This window comes from Pelecanus crispus, chromosome 3 (genome assembly GCF_030463565.1).
Source record: "Pelecanus crispus isolate bPelCri1 chromosome 3, bPelCri1.pri, whole genome shotgun sequence".
Taxonomy (NCBI): Eukaryota; Metazoa; Chordata; class Aves; order Pelecaniformes; family Pelecanidae; genus Pelecanus; species Pelecanus crispus.
In genome coordinates, this window is record NC_134645.1 from 85019912 (window position 1) to 85038818 (window position 18907).

General features: G+C 36.0%; 1 protein-coding gene across 1 annotated transcript in view; it reads left to right on the plus strand.

Moving 5' to 3' along the window:
• The window catches only part of ASCC3 (activating signal cointegrator 1 complex subunit 3), a 293625-nt gene that overhangs the window by 24987 nt on the left and 249731 nt on the right, over positions 1 to 18907 (plus strand). Inside the window, exon 4 of the mRNA XM_075708596.1 lies at positions 3428 to 4011. Within this exon, the coding sequence (XP_075564711.1) occupies positions 3428 to 4011 (584 nt within the window). The remainder of the gene's footprint in view (positions 1 to 3427; positions 4012 to 18907) is intronic.

The window sequence follows — 18907 nt, forward strand, 5'->3', positions numbered from 1 at the left end:
TCTCAAATAAACAATCCCTCTGTAGTTACAGACAATTTTTTCCCAGTTGGTTCTCAGTTTCGTTACATACGTACCCATCCTAACATCATCCTCACAGGTTGAAAGGGAAACCTTTTTTGATGACATACAAATATATTATTTTCCAATGATAAAAAATAATTTTATTATAAGTTGTTACAGAAATGCATAAAAACATTCAAGTCTATTGTTGGGATATAATTCATTATTGATATGCTAAATGTTTTGTTTTTGTAAATCTGAACTTAAAAGTTCATTTCCCTTCAGGTGATTCAGACAGCTCTCCTGTAGTGGCTTTTGTTTCTTAGCCAGCAGAATACATGTTCTTTCCATACTTGTCCTCATTTTAGATAATTTAGTAATTTTTTTGTAAGTAATGTAACTGAAAACTCACTATGTGTTTTTGAGGAAAAGCTGCTCATCTGGAAATCACTGCAAGATATACTTTGTATATAAGCATAAGACTCACCTGGGAGAGGAGGACTGAGGTTTAAGTAAGGACCTGGTTCAAGTACCAATCAAGCACAGCAAACTATGTAAATCCAAGCTGTAGAGAGATTTGTCAGTGTCATTTTCCTTTAATCTGAATATTTATGTCCGTAACGAGCAACTTGGAATAGGTGGAGAAGATCTACATAGTTGTCCTAAATATCCATTGGGGTGTAGTTTAATCATAAGAGGTACTGGAGTAAAATGTTGGTTAAGTTAGGGTTGGCAAATATATAATGACTATAAAGTTTGCAATATGACCATATGTAGTATAGCAAGTAGGAGAAAATGTCTGATGGTGGAAAAAAGGTTATAAGCAAAATAAGTATTTACCATTCTCAGCTACAGATGCTATGTATGACAATAATTTGGCAAACTTGTGTTTTCTGTATTAATAACAGAAATGAGTATTGGCTGTGGGTTTTTTTTGTTTGGTTGGGTTTTGTTTCCACTTTTTGCCAAAGATGGCTGCAAAAACTTTGAATTTTTTTTTTCTTTTTTCCAAACTTTAATAGCAGACCCAGTGTGGTGGGTAGATAAAGCAAATTGAAAGACTTGAAAGTAAGAATAGTAAATTTTTGTTTCATGGGAGTGGAGAGGACAAACCAAATGAAAACAAATGCATGATTATTTAGTTAGAACAAGTTAGAAAAAAATCATCAGCTTTGACACTTCTGACTAAAGACGTGTAATGTTGTGGAGCCACAAACCAGAACGGATTACAGTGACTGAGGCACAGACTGAACTGACAGTAATGTTCCAACCGTCATCATCAGAAATGTATAGTAGGGAAAGGGAATTGCTTGTATGCCACCTTAGCTTAATTGCAAGGAAATGGAATATCACCCTAGGCAACAGATACTGTAATATTTATTTATTTGACAGGGAAAATGTCACTTACTGAAATGATCTGATTGGCTTAAGAACAAAAAGGGAAGAGTAGCTTCAGGTAGTGCATTTCTTGCCATCTTGGCTGGCTCATTATATTTGGAGAGGAGGGGTAGTATTTTCTCAAGAGATGCTTCCACGAATAGGAGACATTGATAATAAAGGAGAATTAGCACATAATAAACCTAAGAGACTTTTCTCAAATCCCTCAGTACAGTTGCTCTTTTAGTTTAGTAACGTGTGCTTCTGTTCTGACACGAGTGGGTTTATTTAAAGAGGTTTGTTTGTATGTTAGGAATGTAAGAGTGAGGTTCATAGAGCCAAACTTAAGCCTACAAGTTTTCAGATGTTGGGTGGTTTTTTTTGCTGCGTTTCCTATATAGCTAATGCTGAGAGGGAGGCTGAACCACCTTTTTCCTTTGAGATAAATGTACATATATATTGTATATATGTGTATCTTCGTCACATATCTTCCATATGTAGGTATCCAATTATCCTATAAATATCATCTCCAATCCCCGCTATGAACTTTTCAGCTTTTCAAAGTGCGCCATAGGGAAATTCAAGAGAAATACTGAATTTTTAGGTGCCTTCATTTATATGTTGTTTCTAGTTACTCAGCCTTGTTCCATCTGCTTATGCTGAATTCCTTTTGCTCCTTCCTGTTATATTGTGGGGAAAAAACTCCTTGTTTTTGCTAGAGTTGAACCTAACTTACTTTGAATCAAGTCACAAGTAACAATGCCAAAGTAATTAAAAATCTTCCCACTGATTTCAGTTAAGTTTTTCAACAGGCAGAAAACAGGGATGTAGTAGGGCAAATACATAGGCCTGTAACTGGATAGCAGAGATACACACAGGAAAGCACAAGACAGTTTTGATTACTGAAAAGAGAATAGCCACATTTACTATGCCAGAAGTGCCTTTTTGAGGTTTTAAAAAATGAATAATATTGTTCCTCTTAAAATAAATAGTTTGTTTTAATAGTTCTTCTGAATTAGCCATGCCAGGGATTAATCACCAGTGTTATCACTTAAATAGTACTGTTCACTGCTGGAGCTATGCCGGTCGCTCCTGATAGAGCTAACGAATTGACCAGATAAAGACATCTTGACAACAGCAGCTTGTAAATCTCAACAGTAAGCTTTCAAGATGTTTTAAAAACTATGCAATCTCCTAAGAAACGCTAAAGCCACTAAAAATGTTGGAGTAACCTACCCAACTTTTTAGAATGCATTTTTTTAAAATACAAAAAAAATTCTGCATGTTGTCCATGTATAAAACAGACAAAAAAACCCAGGATGCTGGTTGTTTTTGTTTACTTTATGATTGATAACTTTTTAAACCTTGTTTAGTAGTGACATTTTGGTTCATCATATGGTGATGGGATCATATGGATATGGGTTTGCTTATGTTTTCCTTGAGTACCTTTGTGAATATTTGTGTAAGAGGTAAATTCATGTTTTTCTCTAATAGTATATTTTTTATTTGCATAATATGATATTTTGTAGATATAAATCTAAATTCATGCATTTATTTCCTTTAATTTCTTTGGGAAATTTTTCTAACTAACACACATTCTGTAGTAATTCTACTGGGAATTACTACAAGAATGTAGAAATTCCCAGCTGAGTTCTGTACGTTTAGTCTGTTATGAATATTCAGATTAGGCAGTGAATAAACATTGATACAAAGTGGAAATTTGTTACCTTTAAAAAGCTCGTAAATATATGATTGTGAGTTTAAGATCTCAGGCAAGTTTTTTCTCTTGCTTGGAAAAATAAGAAAGCGTTGGTAATCTTTTATATGAATTTCTAGTAAGTAGAAGGATAATGAAGACAGATGCTTTATTATCATCTACCTTTTACAATTCAGTACCTTGCAACAATTGCTACTTGTTGTTATGATCTTTGTTTCATATCTCTGTTGATGAGACTTGCAGCAAGAAATTGAATACAGTTATGTTATAGGCAATGAAACAGGATTAGTTTGAAGTGTATTAAGTCACATTTGGTTTTCCTTTTGTTAACAGTTGGAGCTGAAAATGGACAAGAAGCAATTGAAAGCGGAGCTGTTTTTCTCTTTAAGACATTTCACAGGAAAGACTGTGTTGGTCATGATGAGACAAAGGCGATCAAGCAGATGTTTGGGCCATTTCCATCATCATCTGCTACTGCAGCTTGTAATGCCACATGTCGGATTGCTTCTCACTTCACTGAAGAACAGCTTACAGCCCTCATACAGATGGCTGAAGAGCAAAATGGTGATAACAGAGTGTTCTTTGGTAAAAATATAGTGTTTTCATTTGACATGCATGATTTGGATCACTCTGAGGAGCTGCCTGTGAATGGTGAGGCTGATGCGCAGAAAATTATAAGCTTAGATTATAACAAATTCCTGAATAACCAGCTGAATCACTTACAGAATTACTGTGATGAGAAATCTGATCTCAAGTCTTTGGAAAAAGTAGATGATTCTTTTTTATGGTGTGAAGTTGGAAAGTATCTGAATGAATCTCAAGGGGGTAGCCCTGGAGGACCAACAACGGAAGACCTCTGCTGTACGTTGTACGAGATGCTTGCTTCTACCAAAAGTGGCGATGAACTTCAAAATGAGGTACAGTAGCATATTAACCATGCTGTGTGTATTTGAATGTTGCACAAATATGCAATTATTTCATATTGGATTATGCCAACATACTTTATACAAGTGTCAACTATGTGGGGTTTTTTTTTTGTCTTGAGAAAAATTACATGGAAGCATCTTAATTTACCAGGCAGAAGACAGATGCAGCATGAATTTTATGAGAATAGCCTCCTTTCCCCCATAACCGACAGGCTGTTGTTTTTTTTTTTTTTTGGCCATTTGCTCAGCTTCTCCATACTTTCTTTTTAAGCTACCATATAAAAGTGTGAGAACTTGCAAAGCCAAACTGAAGTTAACTTTCTCGTTAAGACACATGAAAGTAGAAGACTGAATAGGTCTTGGAGAAGGACATTGGATAAAGAAACTTGCATGTCAAATGGAACATAAAAAACGAGTACCTTCATTTGCTGTAGGTACCTGAAGTGTATTAATTGTACAGAGATAAAGATTTCTTTTTTTTTTTTTTCCCCTAGATCAGCAAAAGACTTTTCAGATATAGTCACAGGGCATGCAGAAATAATTCCATACTTCTGCATAATGCCTACGTAATGCCTAAGTTTAATTTGTAAAATATTAAAAGAAATGCTTGAAACCTTTCACTTGATGCAAGAAGAAATAACTTTATTTTGCAAACTTTATGATCATAATGGAATGCTAAGTCAATTGGCAGAAAGTGCAAGTTACCAGTTTTTATGTAGATCACCAATAAAGGCTTCCTTTCCTTTTGTTTTTGGAACAAAGACTTCCTGGTAAAATTTCTGTTTTGATGGCTTTACAGGAGTTTTACTTTGATAATATGAAAAGAAATTGTTTGCCAATGTACACTTACCTTTCTGAAGATTATTTAGCCAGAGTAAATCCTTTTCGTTGTGTTGCTAGAGCGAAAAAGGATTCTTTCCCTTGAGTGTCTGAAACCTTTATCTTATTTTGGATTTTTAAGAAGTCATGGTAATAAAAAAATAAATTTTCTCCCCATTCTGCTTCTTTCTGCCCCCATGTTGCCTTTCACTGCAACAATCTCATTAACTCATTGTTCATTGCACAATGTGGGGGCTGAGGAGGGGGTAAGACTAATTTGAACCTGATCACCTTTTGTTAAAAGCTAGCTGGCATTTATATTGTGCTCTCTGTAAGAGTAGTCGTGACTTGAAAATTTCTTCTGCGTTTTGGATTTTTTTTAGGGTTTTTTTTATTACAGCAATTTTGCTGGTGGCATCAAGAGCAGGTGGTGCTTTTAAACCTGAGGATAACCCCTTTCTAAAACTAGGTCATAGATTTGCCATATGAGATGATCAAACATATAGTTGTTATACCATGCATACTGAAAATCTTACATTAATTGGGGCGATACATACATGCTCTATACAATTCTTTTTTTCTTTATAAGCCAAGAAAAAAAATAACTACTGATCTGAAAGGATGATAATTCTTTGTAAATAAAAATGGAGATCTGTAAAATACATTTTCATATTTTAAAACAGTGGCCATGTCTATTCTTCTGTATAGGAAGATACCACTGCCTGTTTGTTATTAAACAAGAAAAAAACATGCTGCTGGTAAGGATAATGGCGAGTGAATGTATCTAGGACAATTTCATTTGATTCTCAGGCAAAGTTTATTAAGATTCCAGATGACATTAAGAATATGAGCATTTTTAGATCATTTCAGGGGTGACATGCTGGGGTTTTTGTAGCATATGTATAGGCACACACGTGTATGCTATTTAGGTTTTTATCTACTTAATGAACTCTATAATGAATTGAAATGAGCTTCTTTCTCCAGCACTGTATAGCTTTCATTTAAAGTGGCTGGTGAGGTAAAAGAAATACTTTGTTCTTTGTTTTCACTATTTAAAAACGTTCCACACTTCCTTTGGGACACTTTTTGTCTGGCACATCACTGGTGACTCTCAATTAGAGGAAAATTGATTCTTATGCTTGGAGTGATATGGGAGTTATAACTTATTTTCTAAGTGTTTAGGACATGTGCTTTTCATTGGGGACCAAGTCTAGTAAAGCTAAATGACAGCTACTGGAGCATGCTTTTCACCGTATGTCAGATTTTTTTTGATGAGTATGAAATGGTAATGGTGTGGTAACAAGAACATTATTTAAAAACAGGAAGAAAAAGCTGATGACAGACTAGAGAGTTTAGCCCAATAACCATCATGCTTTTTTAAAATTAAAATTTAGAATGCAGTTCATGCCTCAATTCTAGTACTCAGTTTCTAGTATATTGATGTTTCCAGAATGAAGACTTGAAGTACCTGAGAGCATTTTAGTAACTTGGCCACCTAACTCCTCCCAGGATAACTAGGAAGAAGTTGGAGGAGTTTAGTCCCTCTTTGGTTACACCATGCTGTTCTCAGAGGGTGTTTCTCTTTCTTCTGTGAACTCTTGTCATAATATACCTGCAAACTTTTTCTGAATTTTATTTTGGAGATGCCTATTTCTATTTTTACACTAATGCAAAGGTGTGTTATCCCTTTGTCATAACAAAACAGGAACAAATTTCCTATAGAGATAAAATAACTAGAGGAAAAAAAGGAAATGCAATCAGAATTGTGTTAAGATCTGGTTTATACTGTATAGATTATGAAGAATTGTGCAATTTATTCATCTCAGGACAAGGAAAAAAATTTGCCCAAGTAAAATTAAGAAACATTAATGTCATTCAGCATATTAGATTAGATGGTGTTTCCCAGACAAAATAATGTTAAATGCTGTATAAATTACTAGAACACTGGGCTATGATGTGAAACAGCAGAACCATTTCGAGAAAATTACATTGTAAGTAGTAGTTTGCATGTTATGTGAGTAGTACATATATTTACATATCTCTATATGTGATACATTTATTTTCCTATAAAATAAGACACAAGAAGTTTACTGCTTAGGCTTCTTTTGTGTGCTTTATAATTGTGACTATCTCCAGTTCTCTGCATTAAAAGGTAACGTATACATGTACTTGAACTGTAGCATCCAGGACTTCCATCGGTTAAATACAATCCAGCAAACTGTCACAGTGGGAAACAAACACTCATTTTTTATTCTGTTTCTAGGAATAATCCATTATTCATCATTCTTACTAAAAAAGTGCAATATGACTTCTTCCTTGTTGTCATAAACACCTGAGAACATTCAGGTGATGAAAACTACAGTAAGAGACCAACGGGTAGCAACGTGGAGTTTGAAGGTGCTGAACCCTTCCTTCAAGGGTCAGAAACATTTCTTTCGAATCAAAGTAAACCTGAAATCAGAAAAGTACAAGTTGTGGAATATAGGTTTTATATGATGGAATAAAAAGAGGTCAAGTGTTGGGCAGCACCTCTTCCTGTATGTATTCCTTAATAGGTCCATCCAGTAATATACTCATCATTAGAGCCAGAAGGTTACAGCTTTATTGCTGAGATTCAGTTCTTTTCATGCTTATTTCAGAATGGAAGTTAATAGATTATTTTGTTGTTTTCATTAAGTAGGATTTTTTTTTCAGTGTGGTGTTTGTGTGTCTCTGAATGCTTGATGTAGCAACGGGCTTTTAGACCGTTTCCCCCAGGCTCTGCGATGTGGAGCTCTGTTGTCTCTCAGGCTTCTGCCGGCAACTTTTCTTCAGCTGCCTTTGTCACTGGTGCCAATACAATGATTCCTGCCCCCCTCTACACTGTTTCTGTTGCCCTACCCTAATCCCAGCAGAAGTGTCTGTCAATATGCTTTGTTGGTCAAACCTGTAAATGCTCTCGGGATCAAGAACAAGCGGAACTTAACTAATATGTCAATTCAACTAATTGGCAGGAAGCTCCTCTGTGTCTCCCACCAGCCTTCCTGCAAAAGAAGTACGGAAGAGGAAAGGAAAGCAAAGTCTATTTAAACTTTCACAGATCTGGAAGGCACCTTTTCTGTCAGTGATACAATATCTTAAACTCTTAAACTAAGGAAGACTCATTAATAAAAGAATGTGGGAAAGTTTGTCCCAGCTTCTCCCCTCAAGACTGTTCCAGAGTCTTGTTGCCTGGGTGGTTAAAATGAACTCTTGTTATCTGCTTTCTAGCTTTATTCAGGGCTGGTTTTATGATCACTTTTCCTGTGCTACAGTTGTCCTTGTCGTCTTTTTTTTTTTTTTTTTTTTTTTTAAAACCAATTTAAAAAATGAGTATCAAAGAACTGTGTTTGTAACTTGCCCCCCACCTCCCCGCCCTGAGACAATGCTATGCCTTTTGAACACTGCCTTTCCTTTCCTTTATCGTTCAGGCAGTTCCTTGCCAACTTTTAATTCTTCTATTAATGCTCATCTTCACAAATTTAACCAAGTCCTCATGTGGAAAATTGCAATGTTTTAAATGAAGTCCAGATGTGAGACAACTGCTATTTATTCATTTTTTAGATTAACGAAGTGTTAAACCAAGTGATGTATCATTAGTAAGCCCATGCTACATTTATGCCGTTTTCCAGTTACCTGCATTTTTTTGATTTTTTTCCCAAAATAACTCCTTTTAACTGTTCTCCAATCATATTTTTATTTTTCTTATTCACAGTGTTATTGCATTTCTAGATGTGTGCTCCCTGACCTACAATTTCATGTGTCAGTTTTTGAAGATTATCTTGCACTCCAGCTACGAGAACAATGAGCTCTCTGAATTTTGTCCCCAATTTTGATGCAATCATTTTCATAGCCACAGTCTTTTCTCTTTAACCACCTTATCTTTATATCCAAAATAAAACATTTTTCTTTAGCCAGAGACTAATTTTAATTTTAAAATTTAAATGAATTAAAGTAACAGGTCAGCAATTAAGACTAAATATTCCCTTTCAAAAGGGAAATTTGTGCTACAGTAAGGGACCTAGATAGTGAAGTCAGCTGGTCCGTGGAACTCAGAATGGAAAACAGGCCTGGATACTTTCAAAGCAAAAGACACTAAAATTATTCCCTGATGTAAGGGTATGAGCCAATAACTAGAAGAAACACATAGCAGGCGATGAGGTTTTTTGGTTTGGTTTTTTTTCCTCTGTAGTCATCTTTTAAGAAGTCTTTCCAATCTACACAGTCATATCTAGCATAGCATCTCCACCTTTTGGAAACATACACTGTTCCTTATAAGTAGGAAATTCATGTATAAAACTCTTATTAAATGATGGTTGCAGTTAAATAAGGAAAAGAAAAGGTATTTACAGATTGTAACGACTTTTCCTGAGTTACACAAACTTGGATTTCAGTGTGTTTTCTTGGTATTTGAAAACTAAGTTGTATTTCTAAAATTGTATACTTCAGCCTGCAGTAATGACTTTTTTTTTTTTTTTTTTAGAATTTCTTCATGTCTAAACCAAAACATAATAGGTGGATTTGGCAGTAGAAGTAGCAGCTTCACACTGCTGCTTGCAAGTCACAGGGCACATCATTCACAGTAAACCAGGACTGGTCAGTGTTGTTAATTCTGATCAAAAACAACTTGAAAAAGTTATAATTAAAAATTGGTGATATTACATTTCACAGGATAGTCTGCTCATGACAAAGGGTGTGTCTAGACTGACTTTGATCAGTACTCGCCTCTTATTATGGACAATACATGTCATCAACTAAATTTCTTTTACCTGTACTGTTTTACTATTTTATGGGTTTTTTATTATATTTTATATTTATTTATACTGTTTTTTTGCTAGGTATACTTGTTTCATTTTGCTTATAAAATGGAGAGAAAGGCAAGCAGCACAGAGCAAAAGCTATGAAAACTCTCTGTAGTTATTATTCAAATGTTAGGCTTTCTTAATTAACATTACACTCCTACGCATTTTACTGCCCTGCTTTGAGCAGTAAGATGAACAAATAAAATCTGAAAGGTGTAGGGTTGTATCTAGTAGGGGCATACAGGACTGAGTCCAGCAAAGGGCCATAGGGATGACGAAGGGACTGGAGCGTCTGACACAGGGGGACACTGAGAGCTGGGGTTGTTCAGCCTGGGGAAGGGAAGGCTTAGGGGGACCTGATCTGATCAGATCTGACGGTGAGGGAGTGAAGAAGATGGAGCCAGCCTCCCCTCAGTGATATCCAATGGCAGGACTAGAGGCCATGGGCGTAAACTGAAATACGGGACGTTCCATGTAAACGTAAAAACATTTTGTCACTGTGAGGGTGGTCAGACATAGGAGCAGATTGCTTTAGAGGTTGTGGAGTCTCCAACCCTAGAGACTTATCATCTCCAGAGGTTTCTTCCAACTTCAACCTTTCTGTGATTCTGTCATTTCAACTGAATCAATAGAAGTAATTGGCGAAAATTCGTCTGTTATATTTACTCCTAATTCTGTATTAACTTGTCTTCATTTTTCCTGATGGATTTCTTGCATTAAAATCAAGTGTAACCTATCCCTTAGCCTAATATGTTCTTTTTTTAAGTTAAAAAACATCTTGTTTTGTAACAAGTTCCTTGTTAGTAGAATCTCATAATAAATAAATGGAGTGAGCCTTTTAAGTACTTGTATTTTAACCTTCTGTGTAACTTAATTAATGAATTATGGTATACAGGAAATAAATAGTCCTTGTGTTGCAAATAATCTCAATTAGGTTTTAAAGTGACCTTGATTTCAGATGTGTTAAACTGGTCTCCTGAATTATGTATCTATAAATAATGGACATCTGTTGTTCAGAGAAATCATTCATTTAGTTTCCTGCATTAAATAGGAATCTGTAATGGTCATTATTCTCTTAAGAGAATACATACAGTCTTAATTTACATGACCAAATTTCTAATACCTTTTAAAAGCCTAACATTATTTATGTGAACATTTACATTTTTTTCAAGTGTAGGCTAAGACATGTAACATTGTGAAATGAGATTGAAATACAGTTCAGCAGGAAAAAGCGTACTTTAGACCTTATAGTGCAAACCAGCTACAAAGAATTTTTGAATTCCTACAGGTTGCACACACTTGCTCACTACTTCAGGTAAGCCAATGGAAGAGCATATACAGCATTGCACAAAACCACATCAGTTCAGAATAAGACTAAGCAAGTGTGTGTAGATTTTGTTTCCTACTGGTGACTCGGTGTGCTGTTTGTCAGTAGCACACGCTGCAGACACTGTTCTATTTACTTCTTGCTCACTGCGTTCAAGAGTAGTCAGAACTTCAGTTTTACATGTTACAAATAAAAACTTTTATCCAAAAATCCGATGACCTGAGAAACATTTAACTCTCATTTCTAAACCTGAATTCAGTTTAATAATTCTCAGGTCTGTATTGGAAGTGATTCCCTAAGCAGTCTGAATATGTAATTTAAGAGCTCTGAACTCTTCACAGTTCACATTATAATACTGACTGTGAAAAGTGCTTTGACATTTCATTTTTTGCAGACTTGTGTGGTGCTCAGGTGCTAGTTTTGAGATCATTCTTCTGAGATACTGTGCAGGCTCTAGAGAAACAGGCTGCATTATCTGTGCATGGTGCAATTGGCTTTGGCTCAATATTTGACTAATACTTGGTTCAGAGGGCAAGTGGAGCTTGTTTGCATATGCCGTGTAGCCATTCCCTGAGTTATAAGCTGACCTTCTCCATCAGAAAAGTGCAGTGTGTAGGTGTGAAAGTAGATGTGTACTTTTCTTTCCTTAAGCAAAATACGACGTGAAGCAGCTGCTTTTTGCTGCTTTGTAGAATGCCGGATATTGGACTTTGCAAATGCTTAGCTGCCCCATATATCAAACATGAATGTTCTGCTATTGGAAACTCAGTTTTACTTGTCACTAGCTTGGCACATCAGTCTAACTTTGTGTGCTTCAGTGCTCGCAGAAGCCAAAGCTTGGCTTTTCTGTATAAGCTGCTGCTCTTCTCTTCAGGCTTAGGACTCCCAGCTGCAGCTTTTCTAACTCGGCTGAAGCAGAACCAAAGGTGCTCTGAGAGCCCCAGCGCAAGACTGCTGTTTTCCCTGCACGGTTTTCATCAAGCCATTATTAGGTGGAGGAAGACACCTTTGGTGTCAAAATGTGATTTGGCAGAACTTGAGGCCAATAGAAGTAGTTTTAGTATATAGTCTTTAGAAAATGTAGTGGGAAACTACATTTGAAATACAATAAATAGCATAATGCACTGCGGCATAAGTAAACAGTACAGCTTGTTAGTGAATGAGAAAATTAAATTGGCCAGAAACTGAAGTCAGTGGTGAAATGGCGGATGTGATTGTCTGAAGTGAAAGAAATAAGAAAATGGAATATATTTTGAAATAATAAACATGTGCAAGGACAAAAACTCTAGGACAAAATACTAGTATCATTAAAATCAGTTGGAGATTTGTCTTGTATTTCCAAAGGGTTTTGTTTTTACTGCTTGTCTTAGTCTGTGCTCATGAGTTTAACTTACTTTACAGAGGTGATTTCTGAACTGTGTATATGTCTAGCTGATATTTTACATGCACAGCCAGCAAAATAACACCATTGTAAAATATGATTGCATTGACATGTATTTTTACATGGCTTGGGAAATTTTTGCCAGTTAGAACAACTTCAGTGTTATGTTGCCATTGCATTTTTGTGAGCCTTTCCCACAGAGGAACTGGATATCTGGTTACACACTCACTGGTTAACTACACTTTACTGATTTTAACTAGTTTAATCCAATGAGTTTTATACTGTTAATAAAACAGTCTCGAACAACTGATATAAGCAGATGTAGTAACTACATAAAACATTCAGCAAAACCTGAATACTCGTGTGAGTAGAGGTCAGTCATACTGCAACTTTTTTGTTTAAAATGGAAAATAGAGTTGGACTACATTATGGGTTTTTTGGTCATAAAAACGTTGACTAAACAGCTTGTTTTAGAGCATAAATTTTTTTTTATGAGCTGTTGTATTAATTACTTATCATAAGAGACAAAAGATGTGAAATAGCTTTCAAAAATGCATTAATACAGGGAAAATCTTGGATATTTGATGCCAAAACTGAGGTTTCAGGGGTATATTTCTGCCATGCTGCAGAAGTTCTTCAGGCCTCTAAACTTAGCATGCTAAGCTTGGAGCTAGGCATGGACTCTGCAGAAAAGCAACAAAAGCATTCTGTGGTTCAGCATCTTGTATTACTATGTATTATATATAGTATAAACATGGTGTATTATATAGATAGTTTTATATTACTATCTTGTATTTCTCAGCAATGTTTATTGAAGCCCTAAGTTTGTGGAGACTGTGTAAGAATAGCAAAATAGCAGTACCTTCTTTTGTTATGTAGAAGTCATTATTAAACCTTTCCTTATTAATGTTAAGTTCATTAAACAACAAACAAAACCATGTAAGTTAATTGAGTGAAGGAATTTGCAAGTGGAATTTTGGAATAAGGTGTCTGCTGACTCTCCTTACTCCAAGTAATCAAATCAAATGTTAAATATCCTGACATGCTAGTTAAATTGGCATTCTTTAAAAAAACGCAGATGCTGAAAACAAAAATATGCATCCAGGTATGTAGATATTTGAATAAAAAACAAAAAAGCCACAACCAGAAAATGTTGTTTTGACTGAACTTACTTCAAATACATCAACATCTGTATGTTTATATCCCATTGTAAAGATCTTAAAGACATTGATTGTAAGTACTGCGAGATACTTTCAGTGTTACAACTACATTTCATAGTTGATCTTAAGTGGAGAATGTGTTCATATAAACTGCCTATTGATAGGGAAAGCAGTTTCATCATTACTGTATAGAGGAGGTGCTAAAAAATAATTGGAAAAGGGTTCACAGGAGGTAGATTATGTAGAAAGTAATGTGAAATAAAGCATGGAAAACTGAGGAAATGAAATATGAAGAAATAATTGCCAGTCTGGCTTCATGCGAAGAAGTAGCAGTAGTATGAACATATTTAGTGTGGGAGTAATGCATCAACGGACTGTAGCTTGCAGGAAAAGGCACTCAGAGAGAGGGAGGGGATAGCTATAGACTGGCAGTGTAAAACAAACGTTTTGTAAATATTGGCTCTTCTTCTTAGGAAAAATCTCACCAAGAGTTTTGGTTAACTTTCAGATTCTAGGCAAGTTTGTTTCCAGTGCTAGCATAGCTTTTGCAGTCACTGAGCAATTTTCACTGTTAAAAGTGCATGAGCATCAACTCTCAGATCTGTTAGACATAGAGTAGTTGTCTACTCCTTGTGAGACGTTCTTCAGGATGCTGTAAGTTACCCAATTGTTCCATTTCGACATGGAAATTCAGTTGCCTGTAAGGGCTTTAAGCAGATACTGAGAATCAGGAGTAGTTTATTACTTCAATAAATACTCAGTATCTGGTTTTACATATGGCGTAGCTAGACTACCAGTGCTCTTTAGTTGTGGGAATTGTCACAGGTTGTATTGGTATGTCCCTGTTACATACTTTCTACTATTGGTACTGGTTTTTCATTATTACTAAACCACCATTCATTTGGTATCTTTTTTTGCAACGTTAAATGAAGTCTGAAGTGATAGTTAAAGTGTTATTTAAAAACTATATAAGGCACTTCAAAAGTTATAAATAGCTTATTTTGGGGGACAGAAGGAAATGGAAATACTTATCTGACTTCCAGAAATGTTCATCTTTTGCTCCTGCAGAACTCTTCAACCAGCCCTACTAATGATTGTTACTAATCTAGTAGTGATCGTAAAGTTAGCTATAAGTTTAGAAAACCTAAGATCCCTGTCTGAATGTTTATAAATGGTTATGAATCCCAAGCTTCAATATCATAGTTTAGAGGTTTGTTAGAAAACACGGAAGAGCAGTATCTAGTAGTTTCTCCAAGTATCTGGGACGTAATAAAGAACAGGAAGTGCTCATAGCCAAAGTAATTTTTTAATAGTTCACATTCCTCCTACTTTCTCACTCCAAAATTTTATCTCCAAACTTCTCCGAATTCAGTATGGCGCCTCTTTTGTCTTTGAACAATTTAGAAGACTTTTGCCAGGGAACTTTATTGAGGACAGACTGAATTTCTGTTGCCATTGTATTACTTTCTTGTCACTTTTTACTAAAGGTTAGTTTGTTAGGTTTTTCTCTTAGTAAACTTGTATGTGATGTTATTATAAGAACTTGTTTACATAGTAGAAAATAAACAAAATTCAAGCTGTCCTTGGAAATTATTTCTTGGTTAATAAAGAAGCAGGGTAGCTCTTGTTGGGAGGCTTCTTTGAGAGAACAGTTCAAAAAGCTACTGTTTAACACCCATTTTGACTTAAACCCAGCTAATTTAAATGTTCATTGCTATGTATATGCAACACCACATGAAAACTTTGGATACGATACTATGTTGATGTAACTTAATCTGCATTTTTCTTAATGTATCGTGAAATTATAATGTTAGCTTTTAGTTTTGTGTGTGTGTGTAGTACCCTTGCATCACAGATAAATATCTATGGAAAGAAATATCTGTGACATCTGCATGTCAAAGCAACTTGTCTCATAAAATATGTTTGTGTTTAAGCGTCAAAAGGGGCTCTTCCTTTTGTTCAGTAAAAGGACTTTCTAGCCCTAACAAATTAACATATCACAAAGCTTGTTCCCCATTACCTAGTTTGTAAAAGCAGTACCCATTATGGGAAAATACAGGCAAATGTGGATCACCCCTGTGGTGTTTTATCTTTATCTTATCATCAAAGCTTCTAACTTGGCATGAGACTGGCTTTCCAAGCTCATATTCTTCTCTTCGTAATTTTAATAAAATTACTAAGAATTTTATATTCAGACATACAAAGGCTGGGTCCCATTATTCTTGACCATGGAGCTTATCTGCTCCCCTTTCATATAGAGAAAATAATCTAGTTATTTTTGATACAGTTTTCTCTTTTTAGTTGTGGCCTTCTTTTTTTAAATCAGAAGTATACAGCTTTGTTGATGTCCAAGGACCGTTGAAACCCCAAGGATGATAAGAAACTGTCTTTTTGTGAAGACAGAGCCATGCTGTCACGCTTCATAAGAAACCAAATTGAATGGCATTTGAGTGCTGGTTTTTGAGGACAGAACTTAAGAAATTATGAAAGAGCCACAGTGAGAGCCAAGAGATGCTAGGCTTTGTCCTGGTGCTAAGAGCCGGTCGCTCTCCTTCTTGACAGTAACTTTTCCTCTTTCCTGTCAACTTCAGTTTTGTGCTGAGAGAAAGCTTGTTGTATCTTTGAGGTGGTATGAGGCTTGATCTATTCATGATAACTTTTGAATCAGCTTCAATATATCATTAAACTTAATGAGATCTTTTTCTAGAGCCAGCCAGTCTGTAGCTGATAGAACCTTTCCCTTTTTATTTTCTTTGATGCTGAGAAGTTCTTTTCACATCCACATGGAGACATAAGGAACTGCAAGTTCTGCAAAGAAATGCAGTCAGATGGCGCCTGAAAGATTAAGGCTCACTCATTAACTAGACACAAAATCACATTCCTCCAGATCTTTTTATGGAAGGCAGGAAGGGGGGAGACCCCACAAAGCACCCCCAAACTGCGGCTCGAGCAGCCGTGGGAAGTCACAGGGCCACGTTTCCTGAGGCTCTCAGTGTTGCGTGGTTTCCAGGCCCCCATGGCTGCTGCAGTGTGAGTGCTGCAGCTTTACCAGCCAAAAAAGAGTTTGTGCTGGTGCTTTATTGCTGGGCTCGCTGGTGCGTGCTGATGCCACTGCGCTCATGCCGCAGCCGTGCAGAGGGCAAGAGCAGGAGACACAGGGAGCAGTCATTTGGATCAGTTGCCTTTACTGGCCCCTTCAGATCTCTGAAAATTGCTGTCTTTCTGTCAGATTTGGAAGTTACTGAAGAGGCTTAAAACTTGTTTGTTAGTTCACGCACTGGTGAATGCACAGAGTGATTCAGTAGACCTCTTTTCTTTGGAAAGCTAGGCTAAAAATGTCTTCCTTAGCTGAAGCCCTTTTTCTTCTTTTCTACACATACCTAAAATAATACAAAAGGCTATGTTTCAGAGGAAAATTTGTTTCCTTCTTGCCCACCGGAGTGCACAGCCTGGGGCTGGTCGACATGAGCCGTGGTGCGAGGCCTTTCGGCCTGCGTCCCTGGGGCAGCCTGCGGGGCCTGGCAGCCTTCCGCGGAGGGTCTTAGAATTCTGACTTCGCTATCCTAACGGGGATAAAAGTAGCTTTCGGTATTAGAGTCCCTTGCTACTCTTCATCATCTGCACCTCTGTTGAGCAACATGAAGTAACTGCTTGGCTTTCTGGCGTTTTCTTGTACGTTGTCACTACGCTTCTGGGATAGCAGAAGCATTGGACTAGAGGTGAATGGCTCCATGCTCGGCCAAGTCCCTCTTCTGGGTAAGGTTTGGGAATTGCTGTCCTTTAAGAACATCTGCAGGTTTTTGTCTTTTGCAGAAAAGAATTCTGTGCCAACCACCGCCGTATTATAAGTATCTATTGGTTTGCATGTTTGATTCTGATACGGAAATTTCCTCTACAAATACGTATTTCCTGCTGGATGAAGTCAGAATTTCTTACACCTGTATCTGCTTTGCTGTTTGCTCTCACTACAGAACAAAATAGTCATCTGCTGTCTCCTATTGAAGTTCTGCTGTCTTAGATTTTTTAAAATTTTTTTTAATTTTCTTTGGGAGAATTTGGATTTGTATTACTCTTAATAGTGATGCAGACATCTGTCTAGTACCTTTACAAATATTCATTAATTCCAAATTTGCTTGCTCCCTATGCTTAGAAAAGTGACAAGTGCAGCAATTAGCTAATCTTAGGATTTTTTTTTTCTTCAAAATTCATAAATAGTTGATCCCAGAATACTTCTGAAGATAAATACTAGTTTAAGAAATCATGTAACAGCAAGTTTTTCTACACTTAAATTGGTCTTCAGGGCTTCCTTTTCAAAAGGCACGTCAGTAGTCTGTTGTTTGTAGGTGGGTTTGATGCTATTTCTAATTACCAAAGTCTTTAGGCTAAATAAGCTGGTGGAAGTCACCTTGTAGCTATATGTTTGAAATTTTCAAAATTAGTGCATCTGCGTAAGTTTCTAATTAGCCAGTGTTAAAACATTGATGATGGTGATGATCTGTCCAGTCTACTATTTTCACTTAAAAACATTAAGAAAATTTACTAAGATGCTTTGTGGTTTTGTGCTTTCCTCTTTGTCAAGTACAGTAGGCAGTTTTAGTACGGATTTGCACCAAGAGCTGGAGAAAGCTTTCCAGCAAATATTTTAGAATTATGCTGTGAGAGATTATGCTATTTTTTATGTAAGAAGAATACTAAAGAAATATCTGTAATCAAAACTGATAGGAAATTAAATATGTCAGATGACTGTTTTAAACCTATTAAGCAATATTTGCATATGCTTCCAATCTGATAGTCTGGGTTTTGAGTCTTGTAAGAAAAATAATTATCTTAATTCTTTTTTTTCCCCCCTGTAACTGATCAGTTTCAGTTTTTTAACTTTAGATTTCAGTTTGATTAAAAGAAGTCTTGACTGGTACCTGTAGGCTGAAGCTTCTAAAAAAATTAGTTTTCATGTTTTAATACTCATTTTGGAATTTTTCTTGTTGTGATTAATTTATTTCTACTAGTGTGTAGTTGGAAGTAAAAATGCATAGTAATCTTTGGATACAGAAATACAGAAAGAGAGGGTATACCAATGTGCTGAGGAAAAATGGTATTAATAAGAATAATTGGCTGTGTCTTTATTTGCACATTGAACTTTTACACCTGGACTAAAAACCTGTCCCAGGCTGAAGACCAGATTTCCAGCATTTGTCTCACTGCAAATGCAGTAATGAAAAAAGCAATCAAAAGTTGAATGTTGAGTAAGAATTTGTCATAAATGCATTATCTTCATGCAAATATCTTTCCCAAAGACAGTGTTACATGAAAACTTTTCTGTTGGCTTCCTTACTTAGCCTTCTTCTAAGTAAAATGGGAAGTTTTTGTTGGGGCAATTCCT